This window comes from Pinus tabuliformis, chromosome 7 (genome assembly GCF_031772625.1).
Source record: "Pinus tabuliformis cultivar Carrire ecotype Pingquan chromosome 7, CPIR1, whole genome shotgun sequence".
Taxonomy (NCBI): domain Eukaryota; kingdom Viridiplantae; phylum Streptophyta; class Pinopsida; order Pinales; family Pinaceae; genus Pinus; species Pinus tabuliformis.
Window position 1 is genome coordinate 1,862,316,804 of NC_142293.1, and position 22,999 is coordinate 1,862,339,802.

At 38.8% G+C, this 22,999-nt stretch overlaps 1 protein-coding gene across 2 annotated transcripts in view; it reads left to right on the forward strand.

The window, feature by feature from the left end:
* The first annotated feature begins 1,633 nt into the window (after window positions 1-1,633).
* RUS1 (root UVB sensitive-like protein (Protein of unknown function, DUF647)) overlaps window positions 1,634-22,999 on the forward strand; it is a 268,404-nt gene continuing 247,038 nt past the window's right edge. Inside the window, exons 1-2 of one of the 2 annotated variants that reach the window (XM_089460590.1) lie at window positions 1,634-1,855; window positions 1,947-2,704. In XM_089460590.1, the coding sequence (XP_089316716.1) occupies window positions 1,756-1,855; window positions 1,947-2,704 (858 nt within the window). In that variant the 5' untranslated portion in view covers window positions 1,634-1,755. The remainder of the gene's footprint in view (window positions 1,856-1,946; window positions 2,705-22,999) is intronic. The other variant, XM_089460589.1, reaches the window with a different exon arrangement.

Here is a 22,999-nt window from a genome sequence, read left to right on the forward strand (position 1 = left end):
GACTCTTCTTCATAGTGTTCACATGGTTAACGTATTTTCCACGAATAACGAGGGTTAATGTGGCATCCTCTCAAATTATGGTGGTCAATTATGATAGGTCAATTTCCAAGAATCATAAGTTTTGCATTCAAGCCCCAATTTATGCAATTCTTGCACTATTGGAAATGTCTATTAGTGTAAAATAGTTTCATGGGGTCTCACACTGAGTTGGGAAAGTTTTGCCCTAAAAAAATGTCATTTAAGGCCTCAAATTGGCTCTAGAAGATTTCAAACCCCATTTCTCCAAACTGGGTTTTGTTGATAAAACTGCTCTTGTATGCTGATTTCTTGAAATTTTCCAATTTGAAAGCATTGAGATGGATGAAAATTAATATAATGATATAATCTGTATCACTAAATGAAAAGCATATATAGTAGCAACACAACATCATGGACAAAGCATGCTAATCATCATCCAAAAAGTTGCCAATGCTATTGTTAATTAAGAAATATTAATATTCATCGTAATCTAGACATTCACATAGGTGTCTAGGTCTATTATACCAAATCATTAGTAGAAATTAACACAAGGGGATGGTAAACACCATCTCTGATTGGTTAGACAAAATCATCAATACATAATAACACCTTGTCCTATAAACAACATACAAATGAGGACTCCTCATAATAAGGCATCAAGAATATATATTCATCAAGTCACACATGTCTAACTAAAAATTTAAGACACTCAAAGTCTAGCCAAAGGTTTGTTAGCAAATCATACAAAGCGTAATAATAATTATTGAAAGGGAAGGTAACAGTCTAAATATTATCGAGGTAAAATTCATCAACAACTGCCACTGAGTAAAAACTCAACTCTATCCATAAAGGATGATATTTTCAAACATTTGCTAACAATAATTAACAAATAGGTAATCATTCATAATTTAACAACAACATTTGCCATCATAGACAAATGAACCACATGCACCAATGGGTGTTACATGAGGAACTTTGATTTGTGTCTCATGTTTCTCACTCAAGAGGGATTTCCCTAATTGAGAATCCACCCAGGGCGAATTACCCATTGCTCTCAAACATTAAAATTGGTGCAATTCATAACTCATTTTTTCTTTTTTGAAATTAATGCAATTATAGAATGAATAATCATTCTTTTATTAAAATTCATCATTTTTTTTAATGAAATAAATAAAATATGTGAAAACTATTACCATTTTTATATTTTCTAGAATTTTAATTTAATTATCAATAATTAATAGATGTTTTCTAAAATTTTAATTTAATTATCAATAATTAATAAATGAATGGTAGAAATTATCAATAGCCACAAAATACTTTTAGTAAAATGTTAAAATTTATCTCAAAGTAACTAGATTCTTTTTTTGCTTTTCAATTTAATTAAAAAAAATAAATATTAAATTCAAAAATATATAAAATATTTCTACTATAAAATAAATTATAATTTTTAAACTTATAATATTAATAAACCATAAATTTTACCCATAATATCATAATACAATTTATTTATAAATTAAAAATCTATTACATGAACATCTTTCAAATACCACCATCCTACCAAAATTGTGAATCATATAAAAAGCGTTAAGGTTATATATTTGTTTCTCCCACAAAACTAAATTACAAACATCCAAATGTCGTTTCACTCATCTTCTGTCCCCAGTCGAGTACCTTTGTCCAACTCTATATAAAAAAGTTTAAGTGAAGATCGTTAATCTGTCCAGTAGCTCAACACCGATGGCACTCTGCACGTTCGGAGCGGGAGTTGTCAAAATAAATTTATCTTCTCGCACGTCGATTGAAGGAGCAGGCCCAGCAAGAGCCAGAGCCTCCACAGGTAAGTTCGATTCCCCTAACTCTAGATTTTCTCGGCAAATTTTTTAAAACGTCCGTCTAAATCTAATTTGATGCGTCTGTCAATGCGGAAGGTTGCTGTTGGGGACCTAATGGCAGAAGCTCTTCTCCCACGTCTCAATGGTTTAGAAGGGCCGAGTTCGAATCTCGTAACAATGGAAGAGCTCTTCACAAGATTTATTTGCACAGAGTCCCGCCGCTGGGCAGAACAATTATTTGCGATTGTGGCGTTCGAGAATTCTTTTATGGTGACAGTGGAGGAAATCGTGGTGGAAACAGTGGAGGAAACGGGGATGGAAATGGAGATGACGGAGCATTTAATGGCAGTAATCCTTTTGGGAATATATTTATAATATACCGTCAAATGCGTTCCAGGGACAAATTAGCAGTAAACAGAGCATTATTTTGTCTGTTAATGGCTGGCTGCCTGTGGCAACATCAGCTGTTCTCTGCTGTTGCCAAGACTGCTTACAGTAATAACCCTCCGACAGAAGAGAGTCCGGTAAATTATTCAGGAAATGGTGAAAGCGAGGTTAAAGAGACCGCCGAGATGTTAGATGCAGTTTGGGAAGTTAAAGGTGGACAGTGGAGAAAACTTTTATTGGATCTTGCTAAGGATAAGTTTGTTACGGAGGAAGATGAAGGAAATGCAGGCAAGAGGAGTCCAGAGAACATTTTGTTGGGGTCATTGACATGGTGCCGGGGCTTTATTCTTCGTCTAATGTTACCAAAGGGATATCCTGACAGTGTGACAAGTGATTTTTTGGAGTACTCTCTTTGGCGTGTGTGCCAAGGTATTGCCAGTCAAATGAATGGTGTGCTGACCACCCAGGTGATTTATTTTTTGTTAACATATTGATATTCTTCTATATTTTATTAGTCCAATTCTCATTGTGAATCAATTTTATAAGCATAATATAAGCCTGAAGGGTTCACGCTTTTTATTTCCGAAAACCCTCTAGCCCGCTTCTAGTGCCTTCCTACACATTCTGTCTCCCATTTCCTGTCTATGCTAACGTAGTCATTTTATGTCTCGTGCTCCTAATGCAAAGAAGGCGGTCCTATCAACTTGAAATCCTGCTCTGAGTATGTCTTGTTTAATCTGCTATGATAATTTTTTCCAGGCCCAAAGAGCAAAGAAATCATAAACCTCATGGTGTATCTGTTATAACTGGTGTTCATGTTGTATTGGATCAACTTTAGTGATTTCACCATGCCAATTCTACTTCTGATGCGCCTGGTATCAAATATCGAAGCTTGAAGTTTTGACACCAAATGAGGCCTAGGTAGTTCCAAATCTCGATTCTCAACCATTAGAACCGCTATTGGACTTCGTTGATGTCTGACACCAAAGCTAGGTGGGTGCTGAATAATATCTGGTTTTCAATCTTCTCATTCCTCAAACTCTTGTGGCTATAACTCTTCCAATTTAGCATGAGTTATGCGAGTGTTAAGAAAGAAATTACAGCAAAAGAAATGACTTAAAACACAGCTTTCACAAACGTTTTAAAGGCAAACACAAGCAAAACCCTCAAGGCTTAAACAACCATGCGTACAAGCAACTAAGATACTCTATTTTCCAAGGAAAGTGAAAGAAGAGGAAACACTTATAAAAAAAGTCCAGTACAACTGTATTAATGGTGCCTGTTGTCGCTCAAATTGTACAGGCCGGATGCGACAAAGATCAGGGCAGGGGCTGTCATCTTGATCCCCGCCCTCTCTGTTCTAGCTGTCTCCCTACAGCAGACTATGGGGGGTAGTCCCTATGAAATGTGAAGATGGAGAGACCTGTTGGCAACCAACAAGTCCGGGAGACACTACTAAATGGTCTAGCAACTTGGTTAATTTAGCAGGTTCAATGATTTGATTAGATTACTTAAAAGACCAGTGCCTTGAATGGAGTCAAAATACTTGCTTTATGTGAATTATCTACCAAGCCACCAGATGAACAATTGCTGTTTTAAGATGCTTCGCTATCCTATATGAAATGCAAGACCTAAGAGCTAAATGGAATGCAAGATCTTGGTTTATTTTAGGTTAGATGCCTAACTAGGTGAATCCCTTCCCTTAGTTGTTTTGAAACTAGAATCTAGACTAGGTTGTGGAGAGAAACTCAGAGAAATATATCAATGGTTATATTAACGATACCTCCCCTGGAAATCTAACCACCCGATGCCTCCAGCGCTACAGTAACTGTGGTTTTGATGACTTGCAAGGTCATCGTGTTAACCACTAAAGAGGTTCTAGACTTCGCAAACTAGATGAGAAAGGTGGTCCTAAAATCTTTCAACCAAGCTTATGCTTGTTGGAGGTAAGTTAATTAATGCAAGGCCAATCCTAGGATGTAGATGCAAGATGATAGATTACTTTTAGTGAGATTTGTTAAATGTTTTAAGCACTTAGAACAATGAAGTACTTAAGTCAATGTGTAATGACAATCTTTACTAAAAGAGGAAATACTTAATGAAACAAGATATGAGGCGCCAAAATGTTTTTAAGGCCAAGATAGACAATTGCTCATGAAATAACCATAAATACAATGCTTCTCTCAACAATGCTAGAATGCCAATTATCAATAAAGTGCCATTGTGTCAATTTGATACACAAGATAGTGAACTTAAACACAATTAGCAACCACAAGAATACTCTTATTATAATTACGATTATCAATTGACTTGATTAGCAAGAATGTAAACTTAGATATGAAGCTCGCTTGCAATACACAATATTAGTTACATTTGTCACGAAAGAAATTCCCACAAGAAATGCTTATTCCATATGACCATAAGAAACAAATATAACCAATCATTCAATTATCCACTTAATGTGATAGCAATAACAAATAGAGATATTCCTTAGAACCAATGTCACAATGATGCTAGATATTAATGAGATAAATAGAGTATTAAACCACAACGTTATTCTTAGAGCAATTTAGCCAACCATATGTCAATTATAAAAATGCTAATGCAAAAAATGATAAGACACTAATGATCCTTTGACCAAATTCTAAGCCCAAATCACTTCAACAATGAATGCTCATGAATTAGATTTGTTCCTTAGTTATTTTTAGAGCTTTTAATGCAACTTATTACTGTTGTAACCTTGTATTCAGATGTCTACAATTTTATATCAAACTTTGAAATAGTTATACCAGCCCTTAAAAATTTGGTATAAGAGCTTTGGATTCTAGGGTTTCGCTGCTCCAAACAGGTCATCGTGAAACTTTCGCTATAACTTTTTCGCTACAAAGTTTCAGAAGCTAAAAAAAACCCATTTGAGCCAAAATTGTTCTGAACCTCGGGTCCAAATTTCAGATCTTGTCTCGCAAACAAATATAACCAATTATTCAATTATCCACTTAATGTGATAGCAATAACAAATAGAGATATTCCTTAGAACCAATGTCACAATGATGCTAGATAGTAATGAGATAAATAGAGTATTAAACCACAACGTTATTCTTAGAGCAATTTAGCCAACCATATGTCAATTATAAAAATGCTAATGCAAAAAATGATAAGATGGAAATGATCCTTTGACCAAATTCTAAGCCCAAATCACTTCAACAATGAATGCTCATGAATTAGATTTGTTCCTTAGTTACTTTTAGAGCCTTTAATGCAATTTATTACTGTTGTAACCTTGTATTCAGAGGTCTACAATTTTATATCAAACTTTGAAATTATTATACCAGCCCTTAAAAGATGATGCAAGATGTCAACAATGGGTTAGAAAATCAAAGCAAGAGACCTTCCATGACTGTCAATTAGTTTTATGTTCACTTGTAAGCTGTAGATCAAACTTATAACATTCAGATCAGACCTTAGAAGAGCATATAGCAGATCATATTAACTCAGAAAATCAGTGATTCAGTCCTCCAAAAACCAACAAGGTGCCAAACCATTAATGCCAAATGAGCTCCAATGATTAGTTAGTGAAATTAAGTGATTGCTTAATGATTTTTGGTCACTTTTAATGTTTTTATTTAGCGTTATGGGACTAAATAGATGACTGTAGCAAAACAGAGAGGAAATTGAAGGATAGAGAAGCAAACCAAGTGGCCTAAGGGCCTAGTTGAGGGCTAGAAGGCTTGGAGATGACTTCCACTTCCTGCAACCACAATGTTAGCAAGAAAATCACTGCAACACAAGATGTTAGTCTACTAAAACAATGCAAAAATCAGAGATGACTGAATATAGGGCTAGGGCAAGGCTATAAGGCTAGGAAGAACCCCAACACTAGGGCTAGAATAGGCAAAATATGAGGCTAGAGGCTAAAGAAGGGCAACAATGGAGGGAAGAAGGCCTAAAAAGACCTTGGGTGAGGGAAACAAGCCCACAAGGGCTAACGTCAAGCATTAGAAGGCTGACACAGGGCAAGGGAAGGCCCATAGAGGGGCAGTGGCTAAGGGAAAGGGCCCTTTAGGGCCTGCGGCAAGGGCACAAGTGGAGGTCGAGGGGGCTAAAGGCCTTCTAGAGGCCACAACAAAAGCATAAGAGGAGGGTGGAGGGCTTGGAGAGGTAGCCCAAGGCTGCGACCAAGGGAAAGAGGGGGTTGAGGTCCCTAAAAGGCTAGACGACAAAGGTTAAGGCCCTTTAGGGGCTTGCAGCCTAAAGGAAGAGGCCCAAAAATGGCCACGACCAGCGTAGAAAGGTTAGCGGCTAGCCTGAAAAGGGAAAAAGGGAAAAAGGGAAGGACGACAAGGCTGGAGGAGAGGACGGCTAGGCCTTAAAGGCCTCAAACAATTTCTAGAAACCTGTAATCACAAAATTTCTCCACAAAAGTGCCCAAAAATCACTTCTTTAGGGTCTCAAAAAACTGGATAGCTTCCCTCTTTAGTTAGATGTTGAGTTTCTAGAAGCTGGGGAGGTTAGATCTTACCCTCAAGGGCCCAGATCGACCTTCCTTGCTTGGATAAATAGGTCAAAAACAATATGTTGCTTTAAACCCTTGAGTTATTGTTAAAATTGGCAACTAGGGCAAAACTTCATGTGGGTCATCTTATTCATGGCTGATAATATTTTTATTAGATTCCTCTCGTCGAGAGGTGTAGGATTGATATAAAGATCATCCGATTCCGATAAGTGTTCATGGAGATATGAATTTATTTTGATTATGGAATTATTATCAAGCCGACCTACAACTCATGTAGGCTCAGAAGCCCAATAGTCGTATCTATTCAAACATCATCATTTGTGTATAAATATAGGAGGACTTTTCCTCATTTGCACTCACTCATCTCATCACATCTCTCTCTCTCTACTGCGCAGAAAAGAGTCTCTTCTCTACTGCGCAGAAAAATGGTCTCTCTCTCTCACACATGTGAAGCCGGAAGCTGTTAAACCTGAAGCTGCAACTGCAGAAGTTAAGTTTGACTTGCGTGGACTAGAAGATCTCCTAATCTGAACTGCGCTGTATGTTCATCTGAACCTCCTCTGAAAGCCGCAACTTTTGGTGGTGGAATCAAGTCAATCCGACGGACGGTTTGCAAGATATCGACTGCCCTAGTTTGAAGGAAGTTGCTGAAACTGAAGTTGCAACTGCAGATCCAAGTTTGACCAATGTTGTCCATCAGATCTCCTCCTTAGAACTGCGCTGTAGGTCCATCTGGATCTCCTCTGTAAGCCGTAACTTTTGGTGGTGGAATCAAGTCAATACGACAGATGGTTTGCAAGATATCGACTGCCCTAGTTTGAAGGAAGTCGCTGAAACTGAAGCTGCAACTATAGAAGTAAAGTTTGACCTGTGTGGACTAGAAGATCTCCTCATCTGAACCTCCTCTGGAAGCCGCAACTTTTGGTGGTGGAATCATGCCGATTTTGACGGTCGATTTGTGAGATATCGTCTGCCATAGTTTGATGATGAAGTCGCTAATGCTGATGCTGCTGATCTAGGGTTTGCTACTGTTGATATAAATAAGATTTATTGTACCATTTCTCTCTGTTGAATTATTGAAGATAAAAGAATATTTGATCAAAGGGTTTCCCCACACATTGTGGGGTTTGTCCCTGGCTAGCTGCCACATCTTGTGTCTCTTGTCTTGGCTTGTTTTCTGTCGATCGTTTAATGTTCTATCTGCACTTTACTTTATATACATGTGATTGCTAATCTGTGGAAGATAATAAGAAAAAGAAGTAAACTGTTATAAGCATAGAACATACCATAACTTAACATGGGATCAGAGCTGAGGTGAAGACAAAGCCCGAGCAAGAGCAAAAGAAATCACCGAAGAGAAGATTGGCAAGGCTATCTTAAAAGAACTATGGGGCAACACTCTGCCGAAGGCAAGCTTCGTGAGAAAGTTGACTATCACAGATGGAAGATGTCTATCGATCTAACTCTAGAAGATCAAGGAGTGCTGGACCATGTGAGAGGCAATATTGTTGAGCCTCCATCAAATGCATCCGCTGCTGCCTGGAACAAATGGAAAAACGGAGAAGTCAAAACAGAAGATCATTCGGGACTCTATCAACAAGCACTTGGTGGTCTACATCTTTGACCTGAACACCTCCAAGGAAATCTACGAAAGACTGGTGAGTTTATTTAAAGTTAATGATGCAAATCAAGTTTTGTTTCTAAGAAATAAGCTGAGGGAAATCAAGAAGGGTAAAAATGAGAGTATGCAAGCATATTTCTTAAGAATCACCGAGATCAAGAACGATCTCCTATCTATTGGGGAGACTATTGCTGATAGGGAAATGGCACTCACGACTCTTGGAGGATTACCATCCGAATGGTACGTGTTAAGGACTACTCTTCTGAACAATCATGTAATTCCTAGTTTCAAGGAATTAATGGCTAGATGCACTCAAGAAGAAACAAAGGAAGAAGAGCAAGAAATGCCCATGCCTAAAGGTCCTCTTGCTGCCTTTTCTTCTCATGCTAAGAAAAAAAATAATTTGGGACTAAATCAAAAGGAAAGGCTGGGACCCAAGGGTGGAAGAAAAGGACGATATTACATCTGCGATAAAGCAGGTCACTATGCAAGGGAGTGCTCTGATAGAAAGGACTCACATCGGGAAGATGATCAAAATCCCTCTGATGGCAATCAAAGGAATGAAAAATTCAATAGCAAAGGTAAGAGGAGAGCTGGGGATCGAGGAAGAGGACAAACATTCAAGAAGGCTGGAAATTCCAGGATGTATTAAATGCACCTGACCTCCAAAAGAACCTAGTGTCCATCTCGGCAATGAAAGATAAAGGCTACAAGTAAACCTTCAGCGATGGCAAGGTACTTATATGGAAAAATAATGTTAAAGATGCCCTTACTCGGGTTTAGTGTTGATTCATTATATCAGATCGATGGAAGTCTGCTAGGTGTCATGTCTTATGACACATCTCTTCAGTCTGAACTTTGGCATCGGAGGTTTGCCCCCCTTCATTATAAAGCTATACTCGGTGTAAGACAAATGGTGACAGGGATGCCCGAATTCCGAGTAGAGAAAGAAGGTGTATGTCCAGGATGTGCTGAAGGAAAGCTCAAAAGGGGACCATTCCACTCAAGCCAAAGCAAGACCTCCGATATATTACAGTTGGTTCACTTAGGCATATCTGAGGCTGGCATTAAGAGGGAGACTACTACACCACATACTCTTGAGCAGAATGGTGTGGCGGGAAGGAAGAACCATACGATTGTGGAAGCTGTTCGTGCCATGCTACATGATCAAAGACTTCTGAAGTTTCTATGGGCTGAAACTACAAACACCGCCATATGTGTACAAAATCGATGCCCTCATCAAGCATTGGGTTCCAAGACTCCTGAAGAAATGTTCACCGGTAAGAAACCTGATGTTTCTCATTTTTTTTGGAAGCCCTGTATATTTTCATGTGCCGAAAGAGAAAAGAAATAAATTGGGTGCATCTGACAAGAAAGGAATTTTCGTGGGCTATGGTGAAAATATTAAAGGCTATAGAATCTATGTAGTTGGTCAAAGGGAAGTTGTGATTAGTCCTGATGTCACCTTTGACGAAGATATGGCTCTCAGCAAGGTGGACAATCTTCCGACTTTGAGGAGCTCTCAAGAAGCCAACACGAGGGAACCGAAAGAAAAGGATGATGAAACAATGCTTGATTTGGAGGAACTCATGGATCCTATTTATCCACTTGAGCCTTCCTCTTCTAGGAAGAGGCCTTCATGGCTTAGGGGGATACTTGATGATGCTGAAGGACATGCTGCACCCTGAGGAACCTTCAGTGAAAGTAAGAAACCTAATAGGTATCAGGGATACCTGACCATCATGAGCACGATCATACAAAATGAGCCTTCATCATTCTTAGATGCCGTCAAGCATCAAGTATGGAAGGATGCTATGACCATTATGGAGAATGATGTCTGGGAAGTAGTTCCCAGACCCCAGGACAAGACAATTGTCACTTCTAAATGGCTTTACAAGATAAAGCATGCAGCAGATGGAAGTACGGAAAAGTATAAGGCTCGTTTTGTTGCTCGTGGTTTCTCCCAAAAGGAAGGTATAGACTATGATGTGATATTTGCACCTATTGCCAGATATACGACCATCCGCTTGATCATAGCCCTTGTGGCTTCACAAGGACATCAGATGGATGTGAAGATTGCTTTCTTGCACGGTTCGATCAAAGAAGAGGTCTATGTGGAGCAACTCGAAGGATTTGATATTTATGATTGAAAATCTCATGTATGCAGGTTGAAGGAGGCTCTCTATGGGCTGAAGCAAGCACCCCGAGCATGGTATGAGAGGATCGATAACTACTTGATGAAGTTGGGATTCACTAGGAGTGAAGTTGATCCTAACCTTTACCTTAATGTTGAAGATGACAAGCCTCTCATATTGGTGTTGTATGTGGATGACCTCTTTCTAACAGGTGCATACCCTCTCATTCACAAATGTAAGAGGGAGTTGGCTTCTGAATTTGAAATGAAGAACCAAGGACTTGAAGTGTGGCAAAAGCCAAGGGAAATTTTCCTATCTCAAGGAAAATATGTGGTGAAGATTTTGAAAAGATTTGGTATGGTGGACTGCAAGCCTGTGACTACCCCGAGGATCTTAACTTTCAGAAGTTATATGGTAGTGATGTCGGACCAGATTTAGGAAATGCCTTTGAGTTTCAAAAACTCGTTCGCGTTGATGTTCTTGGTGAACCTCCGTTCGAACATAAGTTTTGCAGTTAGCATTGTGAGCTCATATTTGGTTGAGCCTCACTAGATTGGTGCCAAGAATCTTTTGAGATGTCTTCAGGACACAATTTCTCATGGATTGAGATACACTGCAGGAAATATGAAACTGCATGATTATTCGAATGCTGATTAGGCTGGTAGTGTGGAGGATCACTAGAGCACTTTTAGTGCTGTTTCTCTTTGGATTATGCTTCGATATAATGGATGAGCAGGAAGCAGAAGTGTTTTGCCATAAGCACTGCCGAGACCGGATACATATCTACGAGTATGAACTCGTATGAAGCTGCTTGTTTAGGGAAGCTCTTCAGTGAGCTGTTTGAACACATACCACTGTGATTCTCTGTAGCAACTAGAGGTGGGATTCGATTATTGAGGAATATCGTATTCGTCGATTGCTCTAGCAGATAGACATCATCTGGGATATGGTAAGTCGATGAGCAAGGAGGCTCCATCGCATTAAGATGATGTACAAGTCGATACACCTTGTCAAAGCCCCGAGGAAAGATCTAATCTGTGATTTTCCCAAACGACTTGGAGTCGTCTAGAAACCCTTGTACAAGGGCCCTGCATGTTGCATACATTGAGCTCTGGGATCTTTGAGGGCTTGCGGTTCTTACTGGAGCAACATACGACCATAGGGTGACTCACCCTCCCCTGGTGGTGCACACTAGAACAAGATGATTCGCTCTCTTGTGGGACAAGATGATTTGCTCTCTTGTGGAACAGGATGATTTGCTCTCTTGTGTAGCAGGATTGATGTGTTCTCCTGTGAGGCCTGGATTGATGTGTTCTCCATGGCGATTGTAGTAGGATTGATGTGTTCTCCTGTGCGGCGTGGATTGATGTGTTCTCCATGGTGATTGTAGCAGGATTGATGTGTTCCACTGTGAGGCGTGGATTGATGTGTTCTCCATGGCGATTGTAGCAGGATTGATGTGTTCTCCATGGCGATTGTAGCAGGATTGATGTGTTCTCCTGTGAGGCCTGGATTGATGTGTTCTCCATGGCGGCTTGGATTGATGTGTTCTCCATGGCAATTGTAGCAGGATTGATGTGTTCTCCATGGCGGCCTGGATTGATGTGTTCTCCATGGCGATTGTAGCATGATTGATGTGTTCTCCTTTGAGGATAGGATTGATTAGTTCTCCTGTCGAGGCATCCTACCCATGCAGTCTGGGACTCATGGGAAGTACCTCTCATCTGATCAATGAGCAGGGAAATGAAGTTAGGGACCATATTAGTACCGATGGACGCATCGTTGTATCTACCGTACTCCCTATGCTAGGATGACCTCCATTGATCTGGGACCAGTGGTAGGAGTTGTACCATACTATGACACTGACTTCGGGTCGGTTGAGACTGGTCTGGGACCAGTGGTACATACTCTAAGATTGACTTCGTGTCAGTGCAGTACTGGTCTGGGACCAGTGAGAGTGGTACATACTATGACGCTGACTTCGGGTCGGTTGAGATTGGTCTGGGACCGGTGGTACACTCTCTGAGATTGCAATACTGGTCTGGGACCAGTGGTAGGAGTGGTACTTACTATGAAGCTCACTTCGGGTCGGTTGAGACTGGTCTGGGACCAGTGGTACGAACTCTGAGACTGACTTTGAGTCAGTGGAGGATGATACTGGTCTGGGACCAGTGGAGTTGTACTCACTATGACGCTGACTTCAGGTTGGTTGAGACTGGTCTGTGACCAGTGGTACATACTCTAAGACTGACTTTGAGTCAGTATGATACATTCTCGATCATTTCTTCTTCTTCATAATTTAGACAAAAGCAGAGCAGAACAGAACAAAGCAGAGCAGCGCATAACAGAGCAAAGCCGTACAGATCAGTACATGGTAGAACAAGACAAAGCAGAACATGCAGAATAGAGTAGAGCAGGGCAAGGGTCAGGCTGTACAGGGCAGTGCATTTGATGGATGAATAGTAACGACCGATAGACAGATTGCAGATGAAGTTCTCCCTAGTTGAGAGGGAGTGTTAAAATTGGCAACTAGGGCAAAACTTCATGTGGGTCATCTTATTCATAGCTGATAATATTTTTATTAGATTCCTCTCGTCGAGAGGTGTAGGATTGATATAAAGATCATCCGATTCCGATAAGTATTCATGGAGATATGAATTTATTTTGATTATGGAATTATTATCAAGCCGACCTACAACTCTTGTAGGCTCAGAAGCCCAACAGTCGCATCTATTCAAACATCATCATTTGTGTATAAATATAGGAGGACTTTTCCTCTTTTGCACTCACTCATCTCATCACATCTGTCTCTCTCTATACTGTGTAGAAAAGAGTCTGTTATCTACTGCGCAGAAAAGGGTCTCTCTCTCACACATGTGAAGCCGGAAGCTATTGAACCTGAAGCTGCAACTGCAGAAGTAAACTTTGACCTGCGTGGACTAGAAGATCTCCTCATCTGAACTGCGCTGTAGGTTCATTTGAACCTCCTCTGAAAGATGCAACTTTTGGTGGTGGAATCAAGTCAATCCGACGGACGGTTTGCAAGATATCGACTGCCCTAGTTTGAAGGAAGCTGCTGAAACTGAAGCTGCAACTACAGATCCAAAGTTTGACCAGCGTTGACCATCAGATCTCCTCCTTAGAACTGCGCTGTAGGTCCATCTGGATCTCCTCTGAAAGCCACAACTTTTGGTGGTGGAATCAAGTCAATCCGACGGACGGTTTGCAAGATATCGACTACCCTAGTTTGAAGGAAGCTGCTGAAATTGAAGCTGCAACTGCAGAAGTAAAGTTTGACTTGCGTGGACTAGAAGATCTCCTCATCTGAACTGCACTGTAGGTTCATTTGAACCTCCTCTGGAAGCTGCAACTTCTGGTGGTGGAATCATGTTGATTCGATGGTCGGTTTGTGAGATATCGTCTGCCCTAGTTTGATGATGAAGCCGCTAACGTTGATGCTGCTGATCTAGGGTTTGCTACTGTTGATATAAATAAGATTTATTGTACTATTTCTCTCTGCTGATTTTTTTTTTTTTTGAATCTAAGATAATTGGTAACTAGTGAGAGTTATCCTGAACAGACCCAAGATCAAATCTAACTGGCTGCCACTATAAACCTGGGCTACGTGCAACAAATCTGCAAGCCGCACAATAGCAGGTAACTTATGCCTCAACAAGAGCCGAGACGTCCACTATGGGGTCGCCTACTCTTCTAGCCAAGACACAACAGGTCATATATATACTCAATGAGATTTGAACCCTCATCTCGTGGGATTCACCCAGCGAAACTCACCGTCAAACCCCATATCACTGTATTCTCTCTGCTGAATTATTGAAGATAAAAGAATATTTGATCAAAGGGTTTCCCCACACATTGTGGGGTTTGTCCCTGGCTAGCCGCCACATCTTGTGTCTCTTGTCTTGGCTTGTTTTCTGTCGATCATTTAATGTTCTATTTGCACTTTAATTTATGTACATGTGATTGCTAATCTGTGGAAGATAATAAGAAAAAGAAGTAAACTGTTATAAGCATAGAACATACCATAACTTAACAGTTATCACCTGCACAAATGAATAAAATAATTCCAAACCCCAAATATATATACAAAATTTTAGAACTCTAAATAACTAAGTGCTACAAAACAAAACAAGGGTTAGAAAATAATCTATAAATATTTTCAATACTTACAAATTTAAAATACAAGCTCTCATCAGCAAATTAATTCATTTTTTAGCCCAAGATAAAATAAAATTTGTGAAAATATATTTTTAAATAAATTGCAATGGATGAATTATTTCGAAAGATAGATCTGCCAAAACCCTTCTGCAAAATTATTCACCATAACGAAATCTTAGAGCCCAAACAGGGTCGACTCTTCTACACAATCTGTGAACTTGGAGCCCAAGGGCTAGCGTACTTGTAAATATCTATAATTTCTCAAGATAAAACTGATAGACTATGGTGAATTAGATCACCTAAGATAACTAGTATCAATAGAATGTTCTTATCACCGACAAATGAAACAATAGTTTAATTTTTTTCAGCACAATATATGATAAACACATAGCTAACACATACCATAGATCAACAGATAGGAGAACACCATGAATTGAACCCCAAAGTCTTTCTATTATGATAAAAAATGTTCTTAGCACAACAGTAGCTCAACACCATCGTTACAAAATTACTTCATCCAAAGATTGTTCAAATAGAAGTTTCATAGCTTCTTTATATAGAGAAAACCCCTCAAAGTGGAAAATAATGACTAGTTGGCTTGATCCTCGTCAAAATAATCTCGACTGTTGAAAATAACTCGATCTTCTTTTAATCTCCACTGTTGAATTTTTATTTTTAAGGAAACATTTGAATTTATCTTAAAAACCATTTTTTATTAATCCAAAAATTAATATTTTGGATTAATTTCCTCAAAAAATCGCCTTTGACTTACCTACCAAGGTCCAAGGGCTCAAATTTTCTTAAAATATCCATATTTTTCCCTTGTTGGAGGATTTCCAAAAATTGACTTTCTTTTGACCCATGAATTTTGATTTTTTTCCACTTGGAGAGAAATTAATTTCTCTAAATATTTTTTTGACTTAAAATTAATTAATTAATGGCTTAGGATTTAATTTAATTTAGCCAGAAAAATTAATTAATCGACTCTAGAGGGGATTTAATAATTTTTCCACCCTCAAATATTTTAGCCATGGTGTTTGACTGCGAGGGACCATGCACTAAAACATTTTTTACATTAGAATAATTACAAATTCAACTGTTGAAAGGGGAAAACATCTTTAGACATAGACCCTCAATATTTTACTCAATTCTGCGACACAATATGATCTAATATGAAACCAAGTGTGCTTATAATAGAATAATTTAGCCATGGTGTTTGATTGCGAGGGACCATGCACTAAAATTATAACTAAACACACTTTTACAATAGACTCGATAAAACACTAGGACTCACTTAAGACCTTATCAATGAATTCCACACTAGCTTTGGGGTTTAAGCTGGAAAAAAAACTCTGCCGATTAGGCGTGTTTACAAACACACATAATTCGGGGAGGTTAAAAAACTTCCTAGGATGAAATTCTTTGTTAAAATCAGAGGCTTACCTAGGTATTGTTACATAATTAAATGGTCATACTAGCATCATTTACAACAAAACTTGTAGAAATTGAGTTTACAGTGATATCTCTATGCTGGCTGATTACTTTGATTCTTGAAAAATTTTGTGCATTGCTTCCTCAAATTGTTGATAAAATTGTGGATAACAGTCCCCTCATAGTATAGCTAAATTGATGATGCTGCCCACTAGGACCAGGTTTGATTTATCACTCCTTAAGAAAAATGATAATTGGTTTGCTTTAGAATTTTATTTATATGCTAAAAAAGATTGGAGAGAAGCTTTTCCTAAATTAAATTTCCATGATTTTGATGAGCTAGTTGGTTAGGAAGGTCGGTATTGTTATGAATATTTTCAAATTAAGATTTAATGTGGGCATATACATGACATTCCAATAGAAAGTGCTTTTGATCTTCCACCTTCTTAGTATCACGAAGACGAAAAGTTCTTTCATTCTAGGATGTTTTAGGAATAGTTTGTTGCCTTGTTTTGTAGAAATTTCTACATTCAAAGAATTCTTATACAAAACAGAATTTCACCTCTATCCTAGAGGTTTCCTGGATCCTAGCCTTGTTCATTTTCATCTTTAGGGTTGTTATGAAAAATAAATAAAACGACAACAGCAGTGGATTGTATTTCAAATATTAACAACCCCAATCCACTAGGCAATTCAATAAAATGGATAACAATGTGTTCTAATTTCAGCGTTCTTGGGCATTCTTATCATGCATATAGTAGATCTGAAAATGACTTATGAACTGTAAATTCGGCAACAAGTCTTTCCTTCTACAATTATAATGTTAAATCACTTAACACATTCACCTTTAACTTATGTCAAATCAATAAGACATGGATGGCGAAAATCACAAAACCATGAAGAAATAGATCACTGAAAATCAAATCTGCAATTACACAAATATCTGACAGTTGAAAGCTTCATTAATATGCATAAAGATGAAGGACATGCATGTACCATAACCTTATCACAAGACTAGTACAATCCTCTAGCTCTCCAAAACCCTAGCTAGTGAAAATAGTGAAAACCCTAACTCACACCAAGGAGATCCAACATAGTGCATCACACAAGCATGTCCTCGAAGGCAATATGTGTGCTCTTCTTCTTCACTTCAACTAGTGGAATCTATAGTTTCATCTCAAAACACTAATCGCCAAATTTATGAGGGATGAAACCGCCCATAGCCCTAGTCTTCAAATGCTCCAACAAGCTCAAAACCCCTAGTGACTCCAAGAGAGAGAGTGTGTGTACACAAGAAGATCCAAGAAAGAGAGGAGAAGTGGTACACTCTTTTTGATCACAACTCTAACACAAGAATGACAAGAATGAGTAATGTATGAATATGAATGTTGAAATCTCTCCTTCTTATCTCTTATATGAGAGGTAAGGAGGGGCAACAATACATGTGGGCCAATGCCCTTACAAGCAATCTACATTAACACATGTAGGCTCATACGTGGAGTGCTACACTCCATGGGTACACATGTCAAGCTACAAGGTGATCTTATCCACAAGAAAGGCTCTAAATGCAAGGGCACTCAATAAGGCATGTCCAATGTTCCTCTTGGAAGCATTTAATGACTCCATCAATTCACACAAGTCATGTACTCCATTGGGTGTTGAAATTTGTAACTAGGTTTGGTCTTCATAATATTTTATGTAATCTTGTTTTTATGTATTTGATGTAAAAGAAAAAGAAAAATTATTATTGTTATTTTATAAAGCATGAAGTTGCTTGCTCAAAGTCAAATTGTTCTAGGTCAAATCACCCATTGTGTGCTTCTAGGGTTTGTCATAGAGTTAAAGAAGTCAAAAGAGTCATTGTCACATGTATTAGACCCAGTTGGGCATCTTGTAACTAGTCAAAAGAATTTATTTTGAGTCAAAATGTGTCAATATCTCCCTCCAAGACCAAGTCAGCCTGCAGAAGACAAGTCGACCCTGTTTAGGGCTATTTGAGCTCTAAGGAAAGGTATAAATATAAAGCATTTGACCTCATTTGGCGAGAGCATCAATCAAGTTCATTGAAGCATATCTAGTAGATCTAGATTCTAAACAACAAGCAAAAGGAAGGAATAAGGGGGAAGTTGAAACTCCAAAACTTTGTCTCTATTCTCTCACACGTGCAAAGAAGAAGCTAGGGTTTCTGCAACTACAAGGACAAAATTTCAGATCTCCATAGAAGGCAAAAAATCTGATGAAAGGAAGCATGTTTTATAGTCTATTTATTTAGAAGGAAGAATCAAACCAAGTGAAGAAGAAAAGAGCCTAAATCAGTCTCACTCATCCACACGTGAGAAGTTGCAACAATCGCAGGAGGACCGAAAAAGTGCAGACCTGTAGTGAAGGCCGAAAAATTTGTAGGGGTCAAAGTTGTGCAAATGAAGAAGATTTGACTTGGGTTGACTTTGTGAAAGAAAAACTCATCTAAAAGAAGGTTGGCTTGGTCTTGGAGGGTTCTTGGTCTTGGGTCTAAAGGTCTTGGAATTCAACATTTGAAGATTCTATAAGAAGAGAAAATTTTCTTGTGGGTTTTCCTCTCTAGGAGAGGTTTTGGCCCTAGCTAGTAACCTATATCTTGTGTCCATTTGTCCTATTGATCTTCATGTTTTGATCGCTGGTTGATGATAAGAACACTATAATAATCAAGAAAAGAAGAAGCTAATTATAGATACTACAAGTTGAAGTAAATAACATCACATGCAGTTATCAAAGTAAAGAGAAATCACCCCTAATCTAGCTTCCCTAGATTTTTCAACATGGTATGAGAGCTAAGGTGACAAGAAAAGGCGGCTTGAGGATCGTACAAAAGGGACAAGCATAAGAAGGAAGAGCATCAAAAGAAGATCTAGTCATCACATCCCAAGACTTCATCATCATCTTGAAGAAAGGACTCTTAAAAAATAAAGAAGACCTAAAAGACCATACCTCCATCTCATCATCTAGAAGAAGGAAAGGCACTACACACTTGAAGCATCTTGGAAAGCCTCCCACATTCTACATCAACATCAAAAGGAGAAAGAAGACAAGTGACCTTTGAAGAAAGGATCACACCTCAAGCATCTTGAAGAAGAAGCATTGTCATTTTGAAGAAGGAAGATCATCCCTCCCTCACTTTAAAAGCTCACACTCTAGTGGAAGACATCATCATCAAGGAGTCATATTCATCTGTCAAGTAAGTACTTAGTAAGTAATTTATATTCATGGCTTAATCTACAAATCAAATGACTACTCTCTATAAGGAGAACAACAAACTACCTTGCATTGCAAAAGAGAATAGATTTGATCCTCATAGAAAATGAAGTTTTTGATTGTGTCATGGGCTCGACCACCAAGCCTCCTCAAGATAAGTCTCAAGCATCATCAAAATATATGAAAGGAGAAGTAAGAGCTCAAAGAATCCTCATTGAATCTATCAAGGATTCTCTCATTCCATTTATAGCGAAATTGAAGACATCAAAGGAGATTTATGACAAGTTGGTAAATCTATACTTTGTAAGTACAACTAGGGAAATAATATCCTTGAGGACCGAATTATACAAAATGAAAGTAATAAAGGAAGAAGGGGTAGCTTTGTATCTCATGAAGGTATCTCAAATTAAAGATCAACTACAAGAGCTAGGAGAAGCAATGTCAGATCTAGAGATGACCACCTGTGTACTAAATGCACTACTAAAAGGATGGGGCAACTTTGTATCAAGCATCAATGCAAAGAAGGAAGCTACACCATTCAGTGATCTATGGGCATTATGTAAGATTGAAGAAATCAGATTAAAAGCAAAGGATGACATTGAATCAAATGAGACTGTTGAAAAATGTAACTAGGTTCGGTCTTCATAATGACATGTAATTATGATTTTTGTAATTGATGTAAAGAAGAAAAATAAAATGAATGTATGCTTGTCTCATGGATTTGTCATCTAGTCATAAAAGTCAAAGAAAGTCAATGTCATGTATGAAGAACCCTTCTTGAGCATGTTACAAATGTATTTAAGTCTATAGGATTGTCAAATAACCCTCCAAGACAAGCACATGTTACTCCTTTGCAAGTCGGCTTCAAGATGAAGTAGAAGACTCATGTCGGCTCACCTAAATAGAGACACAACTGTTCAAATGATTCATGTCGGCTTATTTATGATGGACATACTACTATATATAGGGACCTCGACCTATTCCACAAGGACAAAAGTTCGGATATCCCTTTGAGATTTAGGGTGGACAGTTACAAAGATAAGTTCAGATCTCTCTGAAATTCGGGGTGCCTAGTACAGAGACAGGTTCAGATACCTCTGTAATTCGTATAGGAGATTGCAGTAATACAATTCGGTGAGAAGACTACAGTTCGATGCTGAGAGAAGACTATAGTTCGGTGCTATGTCAACTTCACAGATTCGGTATTCCCACAGTCAAGTACTCTCACAGTTTCAGTGAAATTTTTGTTGGGGCCTCGGTGCTACCACAAAAAAGAAGGGTTCAGTGCTATCACAGTGTCAACTTCACTCAAGTCACAGTTTCAGCGATATCATAGTTTAGGTATCACTAAAGTTCATGAGGTCTCGGTGCTCCTACAAAATGACAAGATCTCGGTAATGAAGATCTCAGTGCAGTGATGAGATTCTTGATGATATTACAGTGATGTATTTCGGTGCTATCTCATTGCTATCACAATGAATGTCTCAGTGATGTAGTCTTAGTGCTAAGAAGGTCGAAGTGGAAGAGGAATCAAGAAGAGGAAGGTTGATAGTCAAGTGAACTAGTGTCTTGGTCTTGGAGTGGCAAATAGGTCAAGGGTCTTGGTCTTGGTATTCGTCAATTGGAATCTCTATAAGAAGAATTTGTTCGGGTTTTCCTCTCAAAGAGTGAGAGGTTTTGGCCTTGGCTCATAGCCTACATTCTGTGTCTCTTGTTTATTTATGTTCATGCATTAGTAGCTGTTTGATGAAGAAGAGCACTAATAACTAAAGAAAAGAAGATCCTAATGGAAAGTTGTAAAAAACACTCACAAGCAGTTACTAATATAAGAGAAATCACCTAACAACTTGATGCCCTTGTAGAAATTTCTCATTTCCCACCCCGGTTTTCAGTTTCTCCTTATTTCTCCCATATAGTTAAATGCCCTTTCCATAACCATACATTTAACAAGCTGAAAAAAATAAATTTGCTGAAAACACAAATTCTGGAAATTTTACAGAATGCTGGAAATTGCAGAAATAAAAATCAGCAGTAATAAACAGCCATTAAAACACATTTAAACACTGAGATTTTTGGTCAATGTGACCCTGGAAAAACCCCCTACAACTCTTGGGGAAAACCAGTTTGAGAGCTCTTCTTTATTTCTGGAAAATGCCTTTTTACAGTAAGAGAAATATTCAGCAAAAATCAGCAAGCAAACTTTTACAACTTATCTCAGCCTTGCTGAAACTCCGCCCTGCTGAAACTCCGCTGTACAGACTTGCTGAAACTCAGCCTTGCTGAAACTCCGCTGCTGAAACTCCGCTCTGCTGAAACTCCGCTGCTGAAACTCCGCAGCTCACTGTCCAGAAATCTCCCTTGCTCTCTTGCTCTCCTTCTCTCAATCTGCTCATGAAAAAATGAATGACCTTTTCCTCCTTTAATCTAACCCCAAGTGACTTTTGGGTGATCCCTAAATCTAATGGCTGAAATAGATTGAGATCTAAGGCTAAGATTAAATGCTCATTTAAATCTCACTTTTTATTTTTTAATTCACCCCACTTTAATAAAGACCCACTTAGTCATTTATTTCCAAAGTCACTTTTCCTTTCTAATTTTTCATTGACTTTATAAAAGTCACTTTAAAATTAGACTTAGTAACTTTATCACTTAAAGTCACTTTTAAATTAGATTTAACTTTATAATTTTATAAAGTCACTTTAGGAGAAAATTTAAATTCTTTTGGACACTTTTCCCTAGGCCAAAGATCAAAGCCTAAGGGAACCACCTGTTCTCCGGTACCAAATTTCAACACTCCCTCTTACCGAGGAAGGTGTTCCTCACCACACCCATCTTGTCTCTGAAGTAGACATGCTTGCCCCGTGGTAAGGCTTTGGTAAGAATATCTGCAACCTGCTCATCAGTGGAAATATACTCAAGCTTCACAGCTCCCTTCTGAACATAGTCTCTGATGAAATGATATCTGATCCCGATATGCTTTGACCTGTCATGAAATACTGGATTCTCCGTGAGTTTAATGCAACTCTGATTATCACAGTAAATCACTGAAGGTCTCAACGATTGACCAAATAAGCCAAACAACATCTTGCGAAGCCAAATAGCCTCACAACTAGCTAGACTGGCTGCCATATACTCTGCTTCCGCTGAACTCAGTGCTACTGATTGCTGCTTCCGGCTGAACCATGACACTACTGCTGAACCCAACCCAAAACAGCACCCTGAAGTGCTCTTCCTATCAGAAGCACAACCTGCCCAATCAGAATCAGTGTATCCTGCCAATCTCACTCCATCTCCCTGCCTGTAGTCCAGACCATAATCCACTGTCCCCTGCAAGTACCGCAAAATGTGTTTTGCAGCCACCCAGTGAACCTTCCTAGGCTCACACATAAACTGACTCATCGTGTTGACTGCAAAACAGATATCTGGTCTAGTGTTGACCAAATACATTAAGGAACCAATCAGCTGCCTGTACAATGTGGGATCCACCAACTCGGAATCCGAAGCATGAAGCTTCTTCCAGTTGGTGATCATCGGTGTCGACATGGGTCTACAATCCTCCATGTGGAATCTGCTAAGGATGTCCACAATATACTTCCCCTGTCCCAAGAAGAAATGCCCCTCCTCCTGCCACACCTCCAAGCCCAAAAAGTAATGC